General features: G+C 34.6%; 1 protein-coding gene across 1 annotated transcript; it reads left to right on the top strand.

The window, feature by feature from the left end:
• The first annotated feature begins 10,274 nt into the window (after positions 1 to 10,274).
• On the top strand, positions 10,275 to 21,403 carry LOC148779629 (U4/U6.U5 small nuclear ribonucleoprotein). The gene is made up of 2 exons (XM_088852958.1): positions 10,275 to 11,090; positions 21,093 to 21,403. The coding sequence occupies exon 1, from the start codon at positions 10,454 to 10,456 to the stop codon at positions 11,081 to 11,083; it is 630 nt and encodes a 209-aa protein (XP_088709084.1). The 5' UTR covers positions 10,275 to 10,453; the 3' UTR covers positions 11,084 to 11,090; positions 21,093 to 21,403.
• Positions 21,404 to 22,291: the final 888 nt, after the last annotated feature.

Below are 22,291 nucleotides of genomic sequence, written 5' to 3'. Positions count from 1 at the left end.
TTGAGTAGGTAGATATAGGAATATGTATGAGAGAGATGAGTTGTATGGAGTTGCTTATCTAGTTTTTTGGTTCTATCTATTTGTTCATTTATTTCTTCTTTTTGGAGTTGGTGGTTAGAAGTGGTTGTGTTGAGTCCAAGTGTGCATATATATGGACGGATAAGTTTAAGAACTCTAGTGTACAAGGTATAACTCCTGGACAAGAAGAATTAAAGATGTTTAGGAGTGGTTGCATTAACTTTTTTTGTGTGGAAACGTATACAATGAGAAGGTATACAATTAGACCATTTATCTTTTTGCAAGGTGGTCACAATTAATCTTCACCAAACTCAAAGTTCAAAATAAATTTTTTGAACTTTTCGACACACCCAAGCTATTAGATGTCACATTAGATGGCTATAAGTAATTGTGAAACTTTCTTGTACCAAAAGTAAATACAACCCCCTTTCTTACACTAATAGGAAATAACCAGAGCTGCGCATCACCTGCCCTATGAGAGAGAGAGAGAGAGAGAGAGAGAGAGAGATTTTCTATTGCACAGAGAACTTGGTCAATGGGTTGTTTTTTATTTTGCTAGTTGAGAGAGATTTGCTATTGCAATGGGGACTTGCTTAGTGGCTGGTTTCTTATTTTGCTTTTTGAGAGAGAGAGAGAGAGGTGCTATCGCAAGAGAAGGGACTTAGGCAAAGGGATTGTTTTTTCCTTTTTATTTTGCTGTTCTCATTTTTTAGGGGGTTGGTTTTGGTTAATGCGATGAATAGGGACTTTTAACAAAGGGTGCGGTTTTTATCAGGTTGTAACCTTAAACAATCCAATTAAAGCGCACCCTAAAATTTTGTCATAACATGTAATTTTGTTGTAAAATTTTTTTAGTATTATCTTAAAACCTATTTTCATATCTAATTAGAAAATTTTAAATTTAAAAAATAATTAAAATTAAGTATATCTATAAATATATAAAATCTTGAAAATAGATGGTTTAGATAATGTGTTGCAAGATACATTATTTTCAAAACTCAAAAACTTTTTTTTTATGTTCATACATTTTGATGTCGAGATGATCGATTAGAGTATTTTTTTAACATTAAAACAACATTTTCAATAGATTTTTGAGGTGCTCTGTGATTCTACATCGTAAGGTTGCAACCTCATATAAACTTTTCCCTTTAACAAAAGGGAATTATTATCTCTATCAAAAAACAAAAGGGATTTATTAATCTTATCCTTGGCAGTAAAATGTTATATCCTTCTCCAAAGCTACTTTGATGTAGAGTGCTGTCGCCTTCTTATTATGGATGAGGGTTACTTTTTGTCATGTAATATACATAATGACACTTCTTAGCATAAAAAAAGTGCTAATATTTTATTGTGGAAATATTTGTTATTATACACAAATTGCATGTGTATATGTTTAAAATTGGATGAAGCAAATGAGTTAAAACATAAACAGTTCAAATAAGGGGGTAGGTAAGGTGTTAATTCACAAATCTTAGTATTTTAGGGTTTACTCTAGTGGAGCATCTCCTTCTCAATTCTCATGCATGTCTTATAATTAAGGGAAAATATTTTTCCTGCGCATGGGCTGACCACTACAAAAGCAAATTAAGGGAAGGTTTATCAAAACTTAGTGAGAGATTAACTATTTAATATTTCACCAATTGAATAATCGTCAGCATTTTTCAACTATTTCATTTAACCAATTGAATAATCTTCAATATTTTTCAACAATTTATGACCTTCCATGATGTGTTCTTTGAAGGGTTTGGTGAAATCGGACCAAAAGAACTGTTGTGGTATTAAATAATTCAACTCTTGGGTGTAATTTGATGAAAAAAAAATTAATTTAATGGAAAATATTTGGCTTGGCTACGGGCTGACCACTGCAGTGGTTTGCGTGCCACTGATTTGAAGGTCTTAGGGGCATTTGTTTTGGGTGGCACATTTTTTTCTTCTAACTTTTACAATATCATTAAATTAGTCAAAAGATTATAAATTACATTCGTCGGTATGCTTTTAAATTTTTACATCAATTAGGCATACCTTTAACAAAAAAAAAAAAGTTAAAAAAATCATAAATTACCCTAATGTTGGAAAGTAAAAAAAGTTAGAGATACTTTGATAATTTTACTCTCAAAGAGGTACTTCTATCATTCGGTTAAAGCCTCTTAAGGGGTAAATTTAACAAAGTAACCTTAATTGTCCTTGCATTCCAACACCGAACATGGGGAATTTGGAAATTTTTCAACATTTTGCTTGAAGATATATCTAATTAATATAAAAATTTAAAAGCATATCCTTAAGTGTAATTTGTAACCTTTTGACTTTTTACTAATATTGTAAGGGTTTCAACTCCTCTTTTAATATTTTCTCTAATTGTAAATGTACATTCCCTTATTATACATTTTCTTTATTACAAAATGAAAATTAGCACCCAAAAAATATATTTTTTTAGAGTCTCTTTCACTGGAGGAGAAAAATGTGTATGCCAAATTTGAGGTAAAATAATGTTTGTTAGGCCCCTAAAATGGAGAGGGCGGATTCTATTTTCTAGCCCACCAAATGTTTTCCCATTATAATTAATAAGAGGAACCATCATACACCTTGGTGCTCAATGATAAGGTGCCACAATGCATAAGGCTATGCATTTTGTTTAGCTATAAAATAATGTTTGTTAGGCCCCTAAAATGGAGAGGGCGGATTCTATTTTCTAGCCCACCAAATGTTTTCCCATTATAATTAATAAGAGGAACCATCATACACCTTGGTGCTCAATGATAAGGTGCCACAATGCATAAGGCTATGCATTTTGTTTAGCTATGTGAATCACAATGCATAAGGCTATGCATTTTGTTTAGCTATGTGAATCACAATGCATAAGGCTATTCATTTTGTTTAGCTATGTGAATAATTCAACTGGTTAAACCCACCTGGTGTCTAATCACTTCTTATTAAAAAGGAAATACTCTGCACCTAGGATACTATAGCAACATGTAAGGAAGGAGCATTTAGCCTCCAACCAATATTGAATGGTGGAGATTGGATTATTTATTTTAAGTTCTATGCATATTTTGATGGTACCTTAATCTGTTTAATTGCCACCATCCAGTGATGATTTGACAATAGATCCATAGAGGAGCATGTTGAAGCATGTTCCCTTGGTAGAGAACACTTCAAAATTCAAGATTCAGATTGGGAATCACCGACAAAGATAGAGAATCAGTAGGAACTGATCCGCTTCCAAGTCGAAACCATGAATTGGTCTGGTTCTGACGGACTTGCTAGGTCAAGGAACCGAGCAATCCATATCTTTTGCCAAGTTCATTTTATTTTTTATTTTTTAAAATTTGAAACTATTATTCAACTTTTTTTGGGATCACACCAGAGAATCGGTACTACAACCAATCAAGATCACCGGCTTACCAATCCGTACCGAATTTATGGAAGCCCAGTTTACCCAACCAATCTAGTTTTGAAATCAGTGGTAGGGAGTATATCATATGCTCTTTGGATACAAAAATGTTATTTGTGTACTGGAGTTTGTTTTACACATCAATCTCACGTATAAGACTGTTGATGCTGTGCAGGCTTTTTATTTTTTCTTTAGATCCTCGCAATATTGTTAGTGAAGTACAATATCGCTATACAACTATGAGGTTCCATGTTGATTTGTGCAAATTGAGTCTATGTACAAGACTTTACAATTTAGACCAAATATTCGAAGTTTAATAATAAAACAATATACAATGAGACTATTTATCTTTGGTATAAGAAGCTCACAATTAATGTAGACTTTGATATGAAATTGGGTGGTTACATTTATTCCATTGACCAACTCAAAGTTCAAAAGAAATTTCTCGAACTTTATAACGCACGCAAACTATTAGATTTCACATCGGATGATTATAAGTAATTGTGACCTCTTTGTATCAAAGGTAAATAGTTTTATTGTATACAATCTTTTGATAAAAGCTTCATTGTAACTTTAGGAAAAAGTTATATAAAGTTGCAACTTTATACTATAGAAGTACGTTGCACATTAAAAATCCAGTAGCAAAGAGTGTTTAGAAGTTGGTAAACTTTCCAATTGATCATCTGGATTTTGAGATGCATGGATATAAAGAAAAAAAAAAAACGAATTTCAAGTTTTAAAAAATGGTACATCTTGTAATAAGTTATCTTGACCATCATCATCATCATCAAAATCTTTTCCCAGCTAATTGGGGTGAGTTACATAAATCTTGAACCGTCATTCTGCTCTATTAAGGACCATACCCTCAATGAGGCTGTAAGTCCCCATATCTTTTTCACTACTTCCAACCATGTCCTTTTAGGCCTACCCTTTGTCATTTTTTAGCTTTCCACTTGAACTAACACACACCTCCTAACAAGTGTTGTACTGGGTTTGCACCAAATATGGTCAGTCTACCTAAGTCTACTTTATCTCATCTATCGCTTATTGGTGCATCTAAAATCTCTTGAATGTATTCATTTTGAATCTTATCTCTTATTGCTTTGCCACTCATCTCTCTCAACATTATTATCTTAGCTATACTCATTCTATGGAGTATATTATTCATGACCGCCCAACATTCCGCCCATCTATTTCAATTGTTTAAATTATTTACAGATCAACTTGATCTACATTGTTTTTTAAATTTTAAATTTCATATCTAGCATTGAACATGGATTCTCAAGCTATTATAAGGTTTATGACAACCGACATACATCATCCAACAAAATTTCGAGCTGCGTCTTACTTGTATGGCATAAGATGGACACCTTATAAGCAACATCACCTTAAACTTTAAAGTAAGCAATAATAATGGTCGATGCTCATATGAACTAATCAAAGAAAGGAAGTGGATCAAATTCTGCTTTTTCCAACCAAATAATGCGTGTTGCTTCAAATGAGTGGTCCATTAAAAGACTTGTGCTCTTAGGTTCATACTTGCTTTTGCTAAAAAAAAGCCACAATGTTTACTAAGTTGATAGGTAGTGACCAATTTCATCTAGAAGCCTCTCTATTACTAGAATCACCATGAAACCTATTTATCTTTTGACTTTTTGGAATATTACACCATGAAGCATTTGTTAATCCCACATTTAAATTTCAAGAGTTAAATTATCAGTAGCATGCTCACTTGGTAGTGAATGTTTCCTTAAATTTGAGGTATGGTTGATTGCAATAATCAATCCCCAACCAATTTGCTGAGGAAAGTGTTCTAGAGCTTGGGCTTTTAATTAATTCTTCGCCACAATTTGATGAGCAAGGGACAAATTGATTAACTTCTATGTCATGATCACAAGATCCCCTTTGACATGTCAGACCACATCCCAACTCAACTCACCAGGTGATATTTATTATTACTCTCCCCACATAATACTTCTCATGATATTTTCCTCACACACTTGGGAAGGTATCTGGAGTAGCATCATGAAATATATTGGAACGTTTGAATAGGGTGCGTTTGCAGAGTGTTATGCTACCTCCTAGGGTGAGGATTTTGGCTTTCTAATATTATGCTGCCTCCTAGGGTGAGGATTTTAGCTTTCTAATATTATGCTGCCTCCTAGGGTGAGGATTTTAGCTTTCTAAAGATCCATCTTTCTCAAATCTTCCAACAGTTGGATCCCATTTTGCAAGAAGGGAAGACAGGTACTCATATAGGAAGTACTCCATATCTTACAAAACGTAGCCTCTCAACTTCTTGTGTCTCACAAGCCACTCTAACTAATTCAGTTTGTATTGTATCTTTAATCCGGAGACTGCAACAAAGCACTTTCGAAAACAAACCAAATATTTTGCATGTGATCTTCATTTGCTTCGCAAAACATAAAAACATCGTTTGTATATTGTGAAGGGGAGATTGGTGGGCCATGACTCGAGGCTTGAAACCTAGTTAACATGCCGGCCTCATTGTTACTGACATGAACATCTTACTAAAAGCCCCCCAATCACAATGGATAATGGATAGGGTGAAAGGGGTGGTGAATTCCTTTAGTGGCTTTAACAAATTATTTGGGTTCGACATTAAATTGTATTGAAAAGTTACTTGAAGAGAGGCACCCAACACTCCAAATCCTCCAACCAGCACTAAACCCCAATATGTCAATTATTATTGACAAAAAGTCCTAATCTACCCTGTTATAAGCCTTTCGGATTCTAGTTTACATATGATCCTCGGCCTCCCTTTAATACTTTTGGAATGAATGCATTTTTTTTTTATATTAGAATGATGTATTAGAATAACGTCCATCATTTGACAAAAGCAAACTGAAATCCATCATGTTTAGAACCACGTACATACAATTAGCAAGGATTTTAGCAATAATGTAATAGAGACTATCTAGTAAGGTTTGATGTAATTCAATGTTTCAATATCGCTCCTCGGTACAAGGGCTATAATTATGGATTCATAGCCTTGTTTGACTTCTTCTTGGAACTCTATAAACAATTGCATGACTTCCCTTGATTTCTCTCAATGGTGCTGGAGCAAATCCAGCGGGGTACTTTGCCACTCTTAACCCAAAAACGGTGTTCATGAACTCTTCTGATTAAAATGGTCTGTCAAGTCATTTAGCCTTCTCAACTGGGAGTCGAACTCCCTTGAAGGGAGCTCTATCAATTGAATCATGTGATCTCCTTTCACAGCCTGGGCCCTCCTGAAATTGTAAGCAATATACAAACCTCTTCCATTTATGTCGGAAATGTTTATGTTTCCGATACTATTGGTCCTTCTCCTTCCATTTGCTATTGCAATCAAATTCTTAACATAAATTCAACCAAGTCTCAGTTGTCAAAATGGTTCTCTTCAGTGTGCATCAGGACGTTAAAGTGTGATTAGGTCACTGGGAATGGGGGTGGGGCACGGGTGGTTAGGGCACGCAAATGGCTCAACACTCAAGGACCTACGGGTTAGGATATTTTTCTGGGTCGTTTTAAAAAGGATGACGTTTCCATTAAGCATAGGCTTTACGAAAACAAAACAAAGCCTCACGTCAAATCTTCGTTAGGGAAACACTTTCGATAATGGAAATCTCCATAATAGCTCTAAAATCGATTTTCAACATCGAAAAAAAAATTTGAAATTAAAAAAATGATACCGATCTTGTGGATTATTGAACAATTATTTTTAAGGCGAAATAAATGGTCTAGATAATTTGTTATAATATACATCACTTTTAAAGCCTGAAATCCTAATAGAGAGGATCACTATCAAGGTTTTTCCAGTGTTTTAAAAAACGCCGAGTCGAACCGGACTCGCCCGGTTCGACTCGGAAATCGTAAAAAGGGGATCGTATCGGCTAAAAAATCGGAAATCGTCCGGTTCTAGAGAGAACCGGACGATTCTGCACAGTGACTCGCCGAGTCACTGTACGGAATCGGCGAGTCCGTGAAGAACACGGGTTGCACAGTGTTCTTCACAAGATTCTTTGAAATTTGCCATTTTTTGATCATTTTTCTTGTTTTTTTTGGCATGTGATCTAATTTACAGGCTGTAAACAGCTTTATTCAGCTTTTTCAAGGATTAAATGGTTGAAAATTTTGGTGTTTTTGGATCACCAAAAATTTGGTGTTTAGGGTTTCCGACTTTTCTGAAAGTTTCATGCCAAATAGGGCATGAATCTTTCAAAATTTGTAGGCATTTTGATCGTAAAGCTGTGAATCAAAACCTTTTGTTACTAATTTGTGATAATCGTTGAGAAAAACAGAGTTTTTTGGAGATTGAAGGCTTCGGTTCACAAAATCAAGTAAGAAGTTTGACTCTTTTTTTTTTTCCGCCATTTGATTTATTTCACGGCATATTTTGAACATTATGGGTTCAATAATTAGGGTTTTTAATCTTTATTGTGTCTAGTATGATTTAAAATTTTCAATTTTACGTAATCTGGTCAATTACAACATGAAATTTGAGATGAACACTGAGATATCTGCGGAACCAAAATTCCGCTGTTTTTTTTTTTTTTTTCGCCTTTTGATTTTGTTTTCATGATATATTAGAAATAATATGTTAAAAATTTAGGGTTTTGATTCCTTATATTGCTGTTTATTAGAAAATATACTCAATTGGATGTAATTTATTCACTTAGAGGTGGATTTTTTAGTTAAAATCGCTTATGTAAAATGGCTCTGTGAAGAACAGATTTTATTTATTTATTTATTTATTTATTTTTTGTTTTGTAATCCATGATCTAATGTTTTGTAATACTTGATCGATTTTTTTGTAATCCATGATCGAATTGTTTTTTTTTTTTTTTTGTAATCCATGATTGAATTTTTTGTTTTTTTTTTGTTTGTAACGCATGATAGAATTTTTTGTAATCCATGATTGAATTTTTTGTAATCCATGATCGAAATGTTTGTTTTTTTTTCTTGTAATCCATGATCGAATTTTATTTTTTATTTTTTATTTTTGTAACCCATGATAGAATTTTTTGTAATCCATGATCGAATGTTTTGTAATCCATTATCGAAATGTTTGTTTTTTTTTTTTGTAATCCATGATCGAAATGTTTGTTTTTTTTTTTGTAATCCATGATCGAATATTTTGTTTTTTGTTTTTTATGTAACCCATGATAGAGTTTTTTGTAATCCATGATTGAATTTTTTGTAATCCATGATCTAATTGTTTTTTTCTTTTTTGTAATCCACGATTGAATTGTTTGTTTTTTTGTTTTGTAATCCATGATCGAATTTTATGTAATCCATGATCGAATTTTTTGTAATCCATGATAGAATTTTCTGTAATCCATGATCGACTTTTTTGTAATCCATGATCGAAATGTTTGTTTTTTTTTCTTGCAATCCATGATCAAATTTTTTGTTTTTTTTTTTGTTTTTGTAACCCATGATTGAATTTTTTGTAATCCATGATCTAATTGTTTTTTTCTGTTCTTGTAATCCACGATCGAATTTTTTGTTTTTTTATGTTTTTTTTTTTTTTGTAATCCATGATCGAATTTTATGTAATCCATGATCGAATTTTATGTAATCCATGATCGAATTTTTTGTAATCCATGATCGAATTTTTTGTAATCCATGATCGAATTTTTTGTAATCCATGATGAAATTTTTTGAAAATTTGTGATTTTTTTTTTAATCCATGATCGAATTTTTTTTTGTAATCCATGATCGAATTTTTTGAAAATTTGTGATTTTTTTTTTTTAATCCATGATCGAACTTTTTGAAAATTTGTTAATTTTTTTTTTTAATCCATGATCGAATTTTTTTTGTAATCCATGATCGAATTTTTTGAAAATTTGTTGTATTTTTTTTTTTAATTTCTTTTTTATACATGATCGAATTTTTTGAAAAATGATGATTTTCCGAAAAGATGTGAAAATCGTGATAAAGTTTTGATTATCATGATGTATTAAACCCAATTTTTAATTTTTATTTTTTGAGTTTGCTGTAATTTTTTTTTTTTTTTTTCCATGATCAAATTTTTTGAAAAATGATGATTTTTCGAAAAGATGTGAAAATCGTGACAAGCTTTTAATTATCATGAGGTATTAAACCATATTTTAAATTTTTATTGTTAAAGTTTTTGTTGAAAAAATTGTATGTTGATGGATTATTTATGTAAAAAAATGCATGTTATAATATTTTTAATGCAAAACTGTATTTTTTTTATCTGTTGTTCATGGATTTTTTAGTTGGAATGACTGATGTTAGCTGGCTCTTTGAATAGTCAGACGCCCGCTAATATCGATGATTCGTTTTTAGATCGAATCAATGAATTGTCAAACGAATTCAATCAATGGCACTAGCGTGACCAAGAAGAACAACAACGTCGTCTATCATTTTATTTTTAGCTCGTATGTTACTAATTTTATGCTTTATTGTAGTCCATGTATGTTGATATACTTATTCTATGATAATTCTATGTTTATCCTTTTGTGTGATGTAAATTAAATGCTGAATAGCGGTTCATGCAAGGAAAGAACATATCAATATTCGTATATTTATTCAAAAACATGAAAATTCTTAATGGAATACCCTCATTTTTTTTTGAATTCTTAAAAAACAATATTTATAATGAATTTTAATAATTTTTTTAGATTTTTTTGAAGTTTTATTATGACCGATTCACCCGATTCCCGATCCGGATCGCCGATTCGTCGAATCGAATCGGTTCTTTGATAATCCGATCCGAGTAACTGATCCATTTTTTAAATCATTAGGTTTTTCTATAAGCTTGAATTATAATACTCGATGAGTTATGATGTGATGTTTTACTTATTTCAATAAGGCTGCAGCCCTATCAAACCATTTTCTTTTTCATAATGGAAAAAGCTCTATCAAACAATTTGACTTAAACCATGCTTCGACCGCCAAGGGGTTTAGGACTTTAGGGTCGAGTCCGAGGCTAGGGTTTATAATCCCCAAATTTCAAAACCTTAAAATTAGGGCAACAAAAGCTCTCAAATGGTTCGGTTTCAAAATCAGTAATGGGAGAGAGAGAGAGGGATCGAAGAAGGGAACCAGAGGCCGCTGATAGAGAGAGAAGAAGGGATAGAGAGAGGGATAAAGAGAGGGAGAGGGAGAAAGATGATAGAGAAAAGGATTTGAGGCATAGGGATCGAGGAAAAGAGAGAGAAAGGCGAAGATCTTACTCTCCTGATCGCAAAACCAAGCGACCCAGGTCTCGTTCTCGCTCTAGATCTCCGGCCAAAGTCCGGCACCATCACCGCTCAGTTTCACCGGAAAACCGCCATAGATCTCCGGACAATCGCCGCAGGTCGCCAGATAACCGGCATAAGAAGCGGAGGAAAGATGAGGACGAGACTGAGAGGAAGAGGGCAAAGGACGCATCTTTTGCTGATGGAGCTGTAAAGGAGGAGAAGAAGAAACTCTCAGATTCAGGAAATTGTGAGATCGATGGTGGTGATGGCGTTGATGAGGAGATTGAGGCCATGAAGAAGCTTGGGATTCCAGTAGGGTTTGATTCAACTAAAGGGAAGCCGGTGCCTGGTGCGGATGTGAGTGGAGTTAGGGCTGTGACGAAGAGGCAGCCTCGCCAGTATATGAACAGGAGGGGAGGGTTTAATCGGCCATTGCCACCTGAGAGGAACCGCTAGCTTGAAGGTACTCTCTCTCTCTCTCTCTCTCTCTCTCTCTCTCTCTTTCTCTATGTAACTGATGGCTGCTTCTCGTTCTTTCTTCTAAGTGTATCTCTTTCTAGCCAATCCTAAAGTACCGTTGTTCTGTTATCTTATTTCTCCCTATCTGGCCAATAAATGGCTCTCTACCTCTATTGCTAAAAGCCTCTCTCTCTCTCTCTCTCTCTCTCTCTCTCTCTCTCTTGCTCGCTCTTAAGTGTTTCTCGTTCTTGTTTATGTGCCCAAGTAACTGATAATCCGAAGTAATCCTAGTTCTGTTACCTTGTTGCTCTCTATCTGTCTCTCATTTTTATAGGCTTGTTCCCTGTTTTATATTGGCTCAAACAAACGAATTGTAGGCATGCAAATGCACTCACTCTGTTTGGATTTTTTGTGATATCTCATTATGGTTTTATGTTAGAGAAGATGCTAATGCATACTGGGTCAGTTATCTCTATCTTTATGCCTCGCTCTCTCTAATTACCATTAGTGGCACTTTCTCACCTTCTTTTGTTCCCAGCTTGTTGTTCTGCTGCCTTGTTTCATCATGGACTGACTGCTTATGTATTCACTATGCGCAACGGCCAATGTGTCCGCTTTTCTTTGATATTTTTCTGTTATCCTAATTTAGTTTCCTTTTTTGCTACTTTTCCTGATGCTTAAGTTGTATTGATGGAATCATTGTTATATCATTTGGCTTGGGCTCAGGAGCCCGAGCTGACTAACTCGGGGAGAGTCTGAATGAACTTGCCCGAGTGGTTTACCAGCTTAAAAATGGCTACAAGTAAAAAATAAAAGTATATAAAAAATAAAACAAACAATACAGAGCAAACTAAACTATAAACAACATTAAAAGCCCGAAAGATGGAAAAAAATATAAAAGATGGAATTTGGAAAATTTGATTTATAGCTGGAAACAATTCAGAAAAATCCAAAAAAGGGGGAAATTGAAAAATACAGTATTTGATAAGAAAAACTTACAAATCATCATCAAAGGCATCAAAATTGTTTATAAAGTATTTCTACATTGACTTAGTAAATAAAACAAACTGTTATTTTTATTTTTAACATATAACGAAATTTGTATTCCGAGTCTGAGCACCTCTGTAGGGTCCGAGTAACTCAGCCGAATCTGAGTCTGCTCGGCCAAGTTGTAAAACCTTGGATGGAATTATTGGTTTATTTAAATTGGCATTAGGTTAAGATTCAAGGTACTGCTTGGTACGTTATGGAGTATAAATTAAATACTTTGAGAACCAAATAGCACAATTAAGGGTAATGTAGAACTACAATTTTTACTGAGGAAGTTTAATGAGAAATATGGGTGTCAGACTATGGCTTTCCTTGAGGTCACCCATCCTAGGCACTGGTTTTGTGAAGTGATGCTTAACCACGAGAGTTCTTGTTTTGCCCAATGCGCTATTTCTTATGGACATTATTATTTGCATTGTTTTGATAGTAATATTCTAGTTAGATGCTTGTCTGACTGTTGCTTTGTCGATCCAAATGAAGCACACAATTTAGTTACCAAAAACATAGTGATAATACAAATACTCCACGACTAACTGATAATCTATTGAGACTGGGGACTAGAAATAACACAAGACTAGCCAATAGACATAATTACCTACGACTTTTAGGAGAATGACTTCTTGAAATGGAATATGAGATGCACGACATACCCATCAATATTTTACATTTGGATGGGAGCTGCATATCCTGATGAAATTATTGGAGTAACTGTAAGGATTTCTAGAAATTTGTAATGGACATCTAAAATTAATATTCAAAGTGCATAAAAAACGTGTGGGCTCCGCCCTAAAATCCTCTATAATCTGAAATACTCTATAAATGTTCTAGAAGAAAAACTAGTACATAATGGATTCAATATTCAAGAGTGCATGCAATTATGTTGACAACAATCAATGTTAAAAAAAAAGGATTCGCGTGCCTAGGCGGTTTGGGTGCTTGGCTGCCTAGGCAGGCGTCCAGGGACGGGGTGCCCTCACCAAAATCAAAAACTTCCCCCACCCCAAACATAAAAAACAGGGGAGTTCTTAGGGCATGGTTTAAAGCCTTAGGGAGTTTTTAGGGCAATTTTAGAGCCCCAAACTCTTCGTGATCATGAATAGACGAAAACATAATAGTACAACAATACAATACTACAATGAGTACAATCACATAGCATATTTACAAATGAGACAATCATACAAGTCTCAAAGAGATTGTAAGTTGTAAGACATTAAAATACTTAAATCCCAAATGTCATTGTAGGAAACTAGAACAAAAAAAAAAGAATATCAAGATACGACACATTGTGCAAAAAAAGAATAAATTATTCATAAAAGAATACGATATATGCTCAATTTCATCGTCCAAGTGAGAAAAAATCAATAAATCAGAAAAAAATCAATCTTTTAATTACAAACATGTAAATATATCATAAAGAACAAAAGTAAAAGAAAAAACACATGATTCATAATATAATATGTTGTAGGAAAAGAAAATCAAAACCCTCTTTCAAATTTGATAATAATAAAAATATCAAAATCAAATCGATGTCGGTGCAAACCTTGTCTATTAGGTCGTCAAAAGTTCTCAAAATCAACTATTACAAGCTCCAAATCCACCCACAAACTATTGCCTTTGTTTTGGGGAAAAATTGAAAAAGTAAAAAATTTATCGATCTTTCGATAAAAAATCACAGAAGAGTGGTTTTTGAGGTGTTTTTCTCATGCTAAAGGCCACGGATTTTCTATTGGGGGTTTAGAATACCCCCTAAAACCCTTTCCCCCCCTTTTTAGGGGAAAAAATTACATTTTTTACCCACACCCGAGGGTTTTTTTCCGCCGTCTGCATGTTGTCACGTGGCGGGCCTAGGCAAGCGCCCAGACAATAGCGCTTAGGCGGCTCCTTGACCACCTAGGCGGGCTCCTAGAAGCAAAACGCATAATGCCCCCACGCAGATTGTGCCTAGGCATTTTTTACGCATAGGCGGTCGAGCGGCCGAATTTTCGAACATTGACAACAATATGTGCCCAGTTATGTTGATAGTGTTGTGTGCCCTTATAGCACTACAAATAACCATGCCCCAGGGATTTTGTAACTTTTCATATTCATTCATTGAAACCGGTGTTTAAAAAATCATCGATCCTAATTGGAAATCGCGGATCCAGATCAGGAATTACCTAATAACATTATAGTTCTTGGGCTGACTCGGCGATTCACTTAGTTTTTTTAATATATATTAGTTAAAATTATAAAATATACTATATTGTATAGTTTGCTAGACATATATAATAGGCATTATCCTAAGTGTTAAAATTTAAAAGAAACGAGAGGAATCAATCCTCCATCCTCGCAGTTGTTGACTACAAGACCTAACAGATAATACAATGAAGTGTTTTCTTTTCTTGAAGTTTGTATGTTATGTATATCATTTTCTTATTTCTTTTATCTTTTTGCTTTTTTAATTTCCTGGATCGCTGATCCTACTGATCTGGATCGAGATCGATGGATGGACAATCCACCCCATCGATGCGTCATTTATAGAACTATTGAAATTGTTATATCTTCCTAACAGTGAGTCAGATTTGAGTGCTTCTTGAACTATTTTGCTTATTTAATCCCCTTATAAGTTAGTTTAAGGTATGCTCTAATTTTGGTAGGCTTTTTAAAGGGATCAAATTCTAAGGCATTTAGAGATGTTGGTTTTAGGGATTTAAGGATAGACAATGGCATTTGGGTTTGCCTCTGAGGGTATATGACTAAATTGGTTTGAGGGTAAATCTGATAGGTTGTTTACCTTGGTTTGGGTGCTATAGGTGGGTTCTGGTGTTTATACTACTGAGCGGATCAAAATTTGGGTGTCTCTAAAGTCAGGATGATGGTTTTTTCATAAGCCATAGACTGCTATGCGCATGGCAGGGAGGTCATAAACCATCATACAAAAGACTTATACATGTTAGGGATGGAGAAGGCCTATCACTAGTAGAAACAATCTTGGCCACGCGAATCAGTCATAACTTGGCCCAATAAGCCTCCATATTAGAAAAGTCCAAAACATCCTTACAAAAAATAAAAATTTTCAAGGCATTTGGTCTTTTGCTAGGGAAAATGGAGCCCTATATTGAATTTAGTGACCATCTAGGCCACATCTTGGGTCTTATTTAAAATAGGACTAGAATGATATGTATTAACTAGTTTCTGTTTCTTTAAAGAGAAACCTGTCTGCTGTGGTGTTCAATCTTGGCAAAAATTAACCCTATATTGAATGTAGTAATATCAAGGCCACCATTTGGCGAATGCTTATGTCTAAACTATTATATCATAAAAAGATATCAGATTGTAATTGGAAAAATCTACCCATTGTACGGTTCAAAGTTTATTTTCAAGGGTTTTTTTCTTCGGAGTAGTTTTTTTTAGCGCCACATCAAACCTTTTTATTTTTTAATGGAATGTATCTTGGGTCTTGATGGTGAGTATAGATGATCTATATATTTTTCCAACCAAAAAGATCTTCCAAGGCATGGTTGCATTGGTGTTTTCTTTCTTTTCATTTTTCTTTCCTTTTTTTTTTTTTTTGTGGTTGGGGGATGGTGATGGTAGATCTCCTAATTTGTGGTCAGTGTAGACAACTTAATGCACCCTATATAAAGTCACTTTAAGAGAGAGAGAGAGAGAGACCAAAGTCCAAGGGGGACTAGAGGGATGATTGTGAGGGACGCTCTTAGAGAGAGACACCTTCATTTTGAGAGAGAGAGAGTGAGAGAGAGGAGCCATAAAACAACGAAGTTGATAAGAAGTTAACCATTACTTAGAGAGAGCTACTGCAAGTCCAAGTAAGATAGGTGAATCAAAGGTGATCCAAAAATTTTCAGATTGGTAAAACCCTTCCAATTGTGTTTTTTTTTTTTTTTGTGGTAATTCTATTTATTTATTGGTGGGCTGGGTATCTTTTCCTATATATATATATATATATATATATATATATATATGTATATATATATATATATATATATTTAAAACTAGGTATTTCTGTCTATATCTCATATAATTGTCATATCTTAAGCACCAAGTGGTGGCTTAGATGGTTAGGGCATGCAAGAGACGTTTCAGTTTTGCCCATGATTGAAACCCAACCATTGGCGTTTCATTGAAAAATGAAAATTCCTCCACAAAGACTTGAATGGGCCGGGCCTAGCTTGGTCCAATTTACATTATCATGTTGGGTTTGGGCCTTATCTCATCCTGATAACTAATTGAGCTTGGCTTGATTAAGTGTTGGGTCAGGCCTTTGTTGAGGTCAACCCAGCTTGAGCCCAACCCTACTAGCTGCCAATTTCCAAAGTACCCAGAGTTTCCCATCTTCCATACTTGTTTATGAGTTGTCTATGTCTTTGATACTCATCTTACTTCCAATGGGCAGAAATAGTGCTGAAGAGGGGCAATCATAGACACTAAAATTTTGATGGGAAACGAATATATGGGTTCCCATATACATAATTTTTTTTGTCTTGGTATAGACAACCGTTTGGTATGATGGGAGAGTTAAGAGCGAGGCAATAACAATTTCATGGACTAGCTCCAACTGTTTTTGTTAAGCTGCAATTAATGTGTGACATTGTTGTCGGCTCACTACTAGTTATTCGATGTATATGGGGACTAACATCCTTCCTATCTTAATTAGACAATTGGCAGTGAGCTGACAATAATGTCACACATTAATTATGGCCTAACAAGAACAATTGGTGCTAGTCTTTGACATTGTCGTCTGATTACCATGGACATGCATATGGGACCCCATAAAAAGCTCGCCCAATATTGATTAAGTAGAAGAGACGTCAAAACCTATCCATAGCACCCAAATCTACAGAAATAAGCTACCATAGGTACCCTAGTTCCAAAACAAGTCTCCCATGCCAACCTATGCGCTTGATAACCTATAAGCCAACACCTCTAGGTTTAGAATTCAATCGTTTCAAAACTCATCCAAACTTGTGTGTACCCTACGCCACCTTGCAGGGAATTCAATGAGCTTTTCAACTGTCCAAAAGGCACTCATATGGCTGTTTTACTAAACCAATTTGTAAAAGACACAAGAGTCCTTGGTCATGGCTACTTCGCCGTGTTGGTGGGGCAAATACCAGTGTAGTTCTGACTACATGTACCTTAGAGGAATTTTGACTCCATATCATGCTAGCTTTTCTCCTGAAGACTTTAGAAGATTCCAGGATGGGCCCTTTTGCTCTATGGTTCATTTTGAGTCTAGACACCCGAGCAACTACAAAACCTTACCCTATTATTCAAATTTGTGATTCTATGGAACCCTAACCTTAATGTCTCTAAAAACACAAGGGGCCTCTGCATCCTATATGCAAAACTCTTGTTTTCTTCAACAAAAATATCAAAACATCAAAACGACTTTGACTGATCAAGGTTGTAGTCTCTATTGTTACAACCTTGATCAGACAAAGAACCTAAACAAATTTCTATTTGCTCTAATATAGCTTCCATGACTTTGAGGTCTAGGCCCACAGTGGCCCATGTTCATTTCTGCCATTTTCTTGTTTATTCTTGCGGTTTATGGTTGAATTAGCTTTATCTTGTGTAGATCTAGCAGTACCTTACCATTTCTTTTATTTTTAAAACCTTTCCTTTAATGTGTCTAAGACCTAGAGCAGCAAAACATATCTATTCGAGTTTGGAGTAGAATGATAAATCCAGTAAAATGATAGATCAACTCGTAGGTGACAACTCCAAAGGGACGGGATATATTTTGGCATTGTTCCAAATTGACCCTCATTCTTGAAACACCCTATTTAGGGACTGAGTATCTTTTATATCCTTCAGTCAAGTTCTATATGGGTTTGAGTCAAGAAACCTTATGGTTCTCTTGCCCAGATTTGCCTGTAACACATGTATAGGCTAATTTCTTGTTGGTTTTTTAGTACATAGAGGCAGTTGTGGGTCAGATGATTTGTGCACATAATGAATGCCTAAGCTTTGTGCAAATACCCTGTGGTTGTTGAAAGTGCAATGGCAAGTTAGGGGCCTAAATATAATATGTTATCTAATAAGGATATTTGTGAGTTGTTATTTAAATAAGGGTATATATGACCTTTAATTTTACTTAACATTGAAAAGGTTTCAAATGCTATGATCCTGTTAATAAAGTTCGCCATGTCTTTATGGATGTTACCTTCTTTGAATGCATTTCATATTTCTTCTATGTTGGAAAACAATGCTTTCTTCAGGGTGAGAACAATAGATAGGAAGCAAGCAATCCAAACGCCATTGCCCAAAATGAAGATGGAAATGCATTGGTTGCACCCAAGGAAAAGGAGTTCAAGATGTATATTGGGTGATAGCTCATCAGGCATTAAAGATTTAAAATGCTATCTGAGTAAGGTGTTTGAAAAAAGATTTTGTTCCAGTTCCCCTCAGATACTTTTTGGGTATTGAAGTGGCAATTTCTCAGAGGAAATATGCGTTGGTAGATGCTCCTATGGAAATCAATCATAGACTCCATGCCCCGATGGGAGAGTTGGTAAAGGATCCTAGTCAATATTAGAGGTTTTTGGGCAAACTTATGTATCTTAAAACTGCAAAACTAGATATATCTTATGCAGTTAGTGTAGTTAGTCAATTCATGCTTGCCCCATGAACCTTACTTAGATGTTTCCTATCTCATCCTTAAGTATCTGAAGTCATCTCTAGGGAAGGGTTTGTTGTTCACTTATCATGGCCATTGAAAACTTCAGAAATGTAGAGAGAGAAAGAAACAGAGCAAGAGAGAGAGAGAGAGAGGTTTAGAGATTGGGAGGGGATAAATCTGAGACTGAGAGATAGAAATAGAGAGTTAGGGGGAAGAGAGAGAAGGATGACTGAAAATTGGGGGGTTGGTTGAGGTGGAATGAAGGTAAGTAATGGATGGTGGGATGTGAGAATCATGAAGAGATGGACAAGGGTTTGAAGCAAAGACAAAGCCATGAAAGAGAGATGATTTACATCGGCTGTCTTTTGAGAGATGTTATAGAGAGCTCTTGCTCTGTCTTTTGAGAGAGAGCAAAATGTTATAGTGAGTTCCTGCTGTCTTTTAAGAGAGAGAGAGAGAACAAAATGTTATAGTGAGTTCCTGTTGTCTTTTAAGAGAGAGAGAGAGAGAGAGAGAGAGAGAGAGAGAGAGAGAGACGTTAAGAGAGAGAGGGATGTTTAGATAGAAGGGGAAATAGGTGCCATTTCATGTTTTGTTTGGGTAAAAAATGTGTGGTCAAAGGGGCGTATTTGGGTCCAGGGGATTAGAAGATACAAAAGATTGAAACCTTATGTTACAAGGAAGGTTTTGAAATCTTGGGTCTCTTGAAAAATGATTTTTCAAAACAGGGTGTACGGAGAAGTTTACCCTTATTGATTATATTCTGTTGGAATTGTGATCCCGTAGTCCTTCATTGTAAAATATTTAAATGGGTTGCAATGCCTTAGATACTCTTGGGAACATCACTACTACTGGTGGATGAAGCCATGTACGTAATTTTAGTCATTTAAGCTATTGTAGGTCTTTTCATGAGAAACAGTCTTTATTCATACTGATACACTAACATAATGCCCTTTAAAATAGATTGCATTGTCAGTGGTTCCGAAAACTATTTATCCAATCACCTAGCAAGACAGACTCTTATTCTGCCTAATAGGCTATTTATATTTTTATTGTTGATACTTGATAGAACCATTTTTTATATTGTTTTCCTGGTTTACTCTTACTGGCATTGTTATTTCCCTTTAATTGCAGATTTTCGTATGGGGTTTATTAATATTCACCATATATAGTGAAGGCCCTTATCCTTCACCATAAAGAATAAACATTTATTTCCCATACATTTGTAATTATGTCTTAGTAGGGGTATTTTGGTAATTAGGAAGGGTTAATTGAAAAATGCTAAATTCAATGGCAATATGTTTTGGATTTGGCACTAAATCCTGAAACCCGTCCATAATTAATACTTTTTTTAATTTTTTGCTCGATTAAATGATCAAAATAACGTTATACCTCAACCATTTTTATTAAAAATTAGGGTAATTTAGGTTATAATATTATGGTGAAGTCTTCACCATGAATGGTTATTTTGTTTGATAGGATTTGATTAACCTTTAGTCTACAGGGTGAAGGCTCCTATCATTCACAATAATATTATGGAAAATATTACCTTTCTTTATTATTAAAATTAATGTGGTGCAATGGTATTTTGTTATTTAATATAACAAAAATTTCAGAATAGTATTATTATGCAACGGTTTCCAGATTTAGTGCCGCATTAATTATACATTAAGTGTTGGGTAACAATTCAATAGAGACGACCACATTTAAATGTTATTAAGAACCCTTTTTTATATGGAAAAAGTTTATATAAGGTGTAAGTAGAAATAATGTGCACCTCAAAAATCTATGTTGTTCGGATGTTGAAAAAGTTCATATAAGTATTGTAGAAATAATGTGCACCTCAAAACTCTATGTTGTTTCGATGTTAAAAAACCTTACAATTGATCATTTGAACTTCGAGATATATGTATATGAAAAAAGAAACAAGGATTTTAAATCATATAAATATTGCATCTTGTAACATATTATCTAGGCAGTCAATTTTCAAAAAATTTGAGTGTCTATAGGTCTGCTCGTTTTGCATAATTTTTAGAGCTTTAAATTTCATAATTAGGTGTGAAGACCACTGTTTAAGTGTTTCGGCACCCGAACTACATCTAGCAAGATTTAGGTGGGTGCCTTACTTTGATCGTTTAAGGTTGACACCTTATACAAACTTCACCCTTTCTATATTGCTGGTTGGTAATTTATTTGTTTCATCATTGAGTATAATGTTTGTGAATGTAGTGATTATCTATTGCTCTTTGAAGGCTTGAAGTTACTTGGGTTCTTATTTAACCCCCTCCAAAGAAAAAGTGACTTGGTTTCTGCAATTTTTCTGTTTTTCAGGTGTGAAACGTTTCATGTCAACTTCCAAAATGTCAAGCTCCAAAAGGGGATGTTCCAATTTAGTCGATTCCTGCATGTATCAAAGCCGAAATTTTGATAAAAAAGACGAAAAAAATGACAGGAAATCAGCAAGATTTATTTTTGCTGATGTTTTCAGTGGCACCCAATTGCGTGTAACTGAAATGACAGGAAATCAGCAAGATTTCATTTTGCTGATGCTTTCAGTAGCACCCAATTGCCTGTAACTGCATTACTGCTCCCATATTGTTTTCATTTTCTATGGATGGAAAGATAATTTTAGGTTGCGGACATGGATTTTTCTTTTCTCTGATTTTTGTTGGTTGCTATTCTCTTGTTCTTGGAAGATCATGTGAAACCATATTACTGTGTTCACCCCCTTTCTCATTTTGCAAGGTTATGCTATAGGATATTACTAATGAAGTAGTGCCTTTGTCTTTCTTAATTGAAAAAGTACTTGGTAAGACTTTTTATTTTTGACACAAGGAGCTCACCAACGACTATGGCTGTTTGATGTAAAATTGAGTGGCTAAGGGTGTGTAATTGACTTAGCTCGAAGTCTAAACAGAAAATTTTTTGACTTTTGGATATGTTCGAAGTTATTGGTTTCTACATCTGATGGTTAGGAGTGATTGTGGCCATCTACATTTTTGTTTAGTAAAGCATGATAAGGTCGGGAAACACCACCTGATTCCACCATGCATGCATGCAAGAAAATGCACACACAAAACAAGAGCAACGGGAAGAAGCCCTAAGCCAAGCCAAATGAAGTGAATGCCTGTTAAGCTTACATGATCAAAGCACGCAAAGTGGACACGCTTGGCACCACTGTAGAGGATGAGAGATCTAACCAATCAACAAAAAAAGAAACTACCAGTGTCTTGATCGGGTTGCAATGGAAAATTCACCTAGGGGTGGCAATGGACTTGGATTTGGACTTACCTAGGTCCCGATCTGAATGATGGTATTATTTAAAATAATATTTAATATATAATATTTTTATAATATTTAACTAAAGATGACTAGATAGTTTTAGTTATGGGAAAGCTTTTTATGTTGCACTTACAGCATAGAAGTTATATGTTCTTTTTTATCCAACCCTTTTTTTTTTAATAGAGGGTTAAGATTGTCCCAATCACAATGTCATGTCTCTACACCGTTTTATTTTTAATTTTTTTCTG

The sequence above is a fragment of the Amborella trichopoda genome, chromosome 12 (assembly GCF_054954075.1).
Source record: "Amborella trichopoda isolate Santa Cruz 75 chromosome 12, AtrichopodaSantaCruz75HAP2 v2.0, whole genome shotgun sequence".
Taxonomy (NCBI): Eukaryota; Viridiplantae; Streptophyta; class Magnoliopsida; order Amborellales; family Amborellaceae; genus Amborella; species Amborella trichopoda.
This window is presented reverse-complemented; position numbering and strand designations above follow the sequence as displayed.

Bases quoted from the DNA above. Each gene is read 5' to 3' on its own strand.
- LOC148779629 (XM_088852958.1), top strand. From the start codon at position 10,454: ATGGGAGAGAGAGAGAGGGATCGAAGAAGGGAACCAGAGGCCGCTGAT.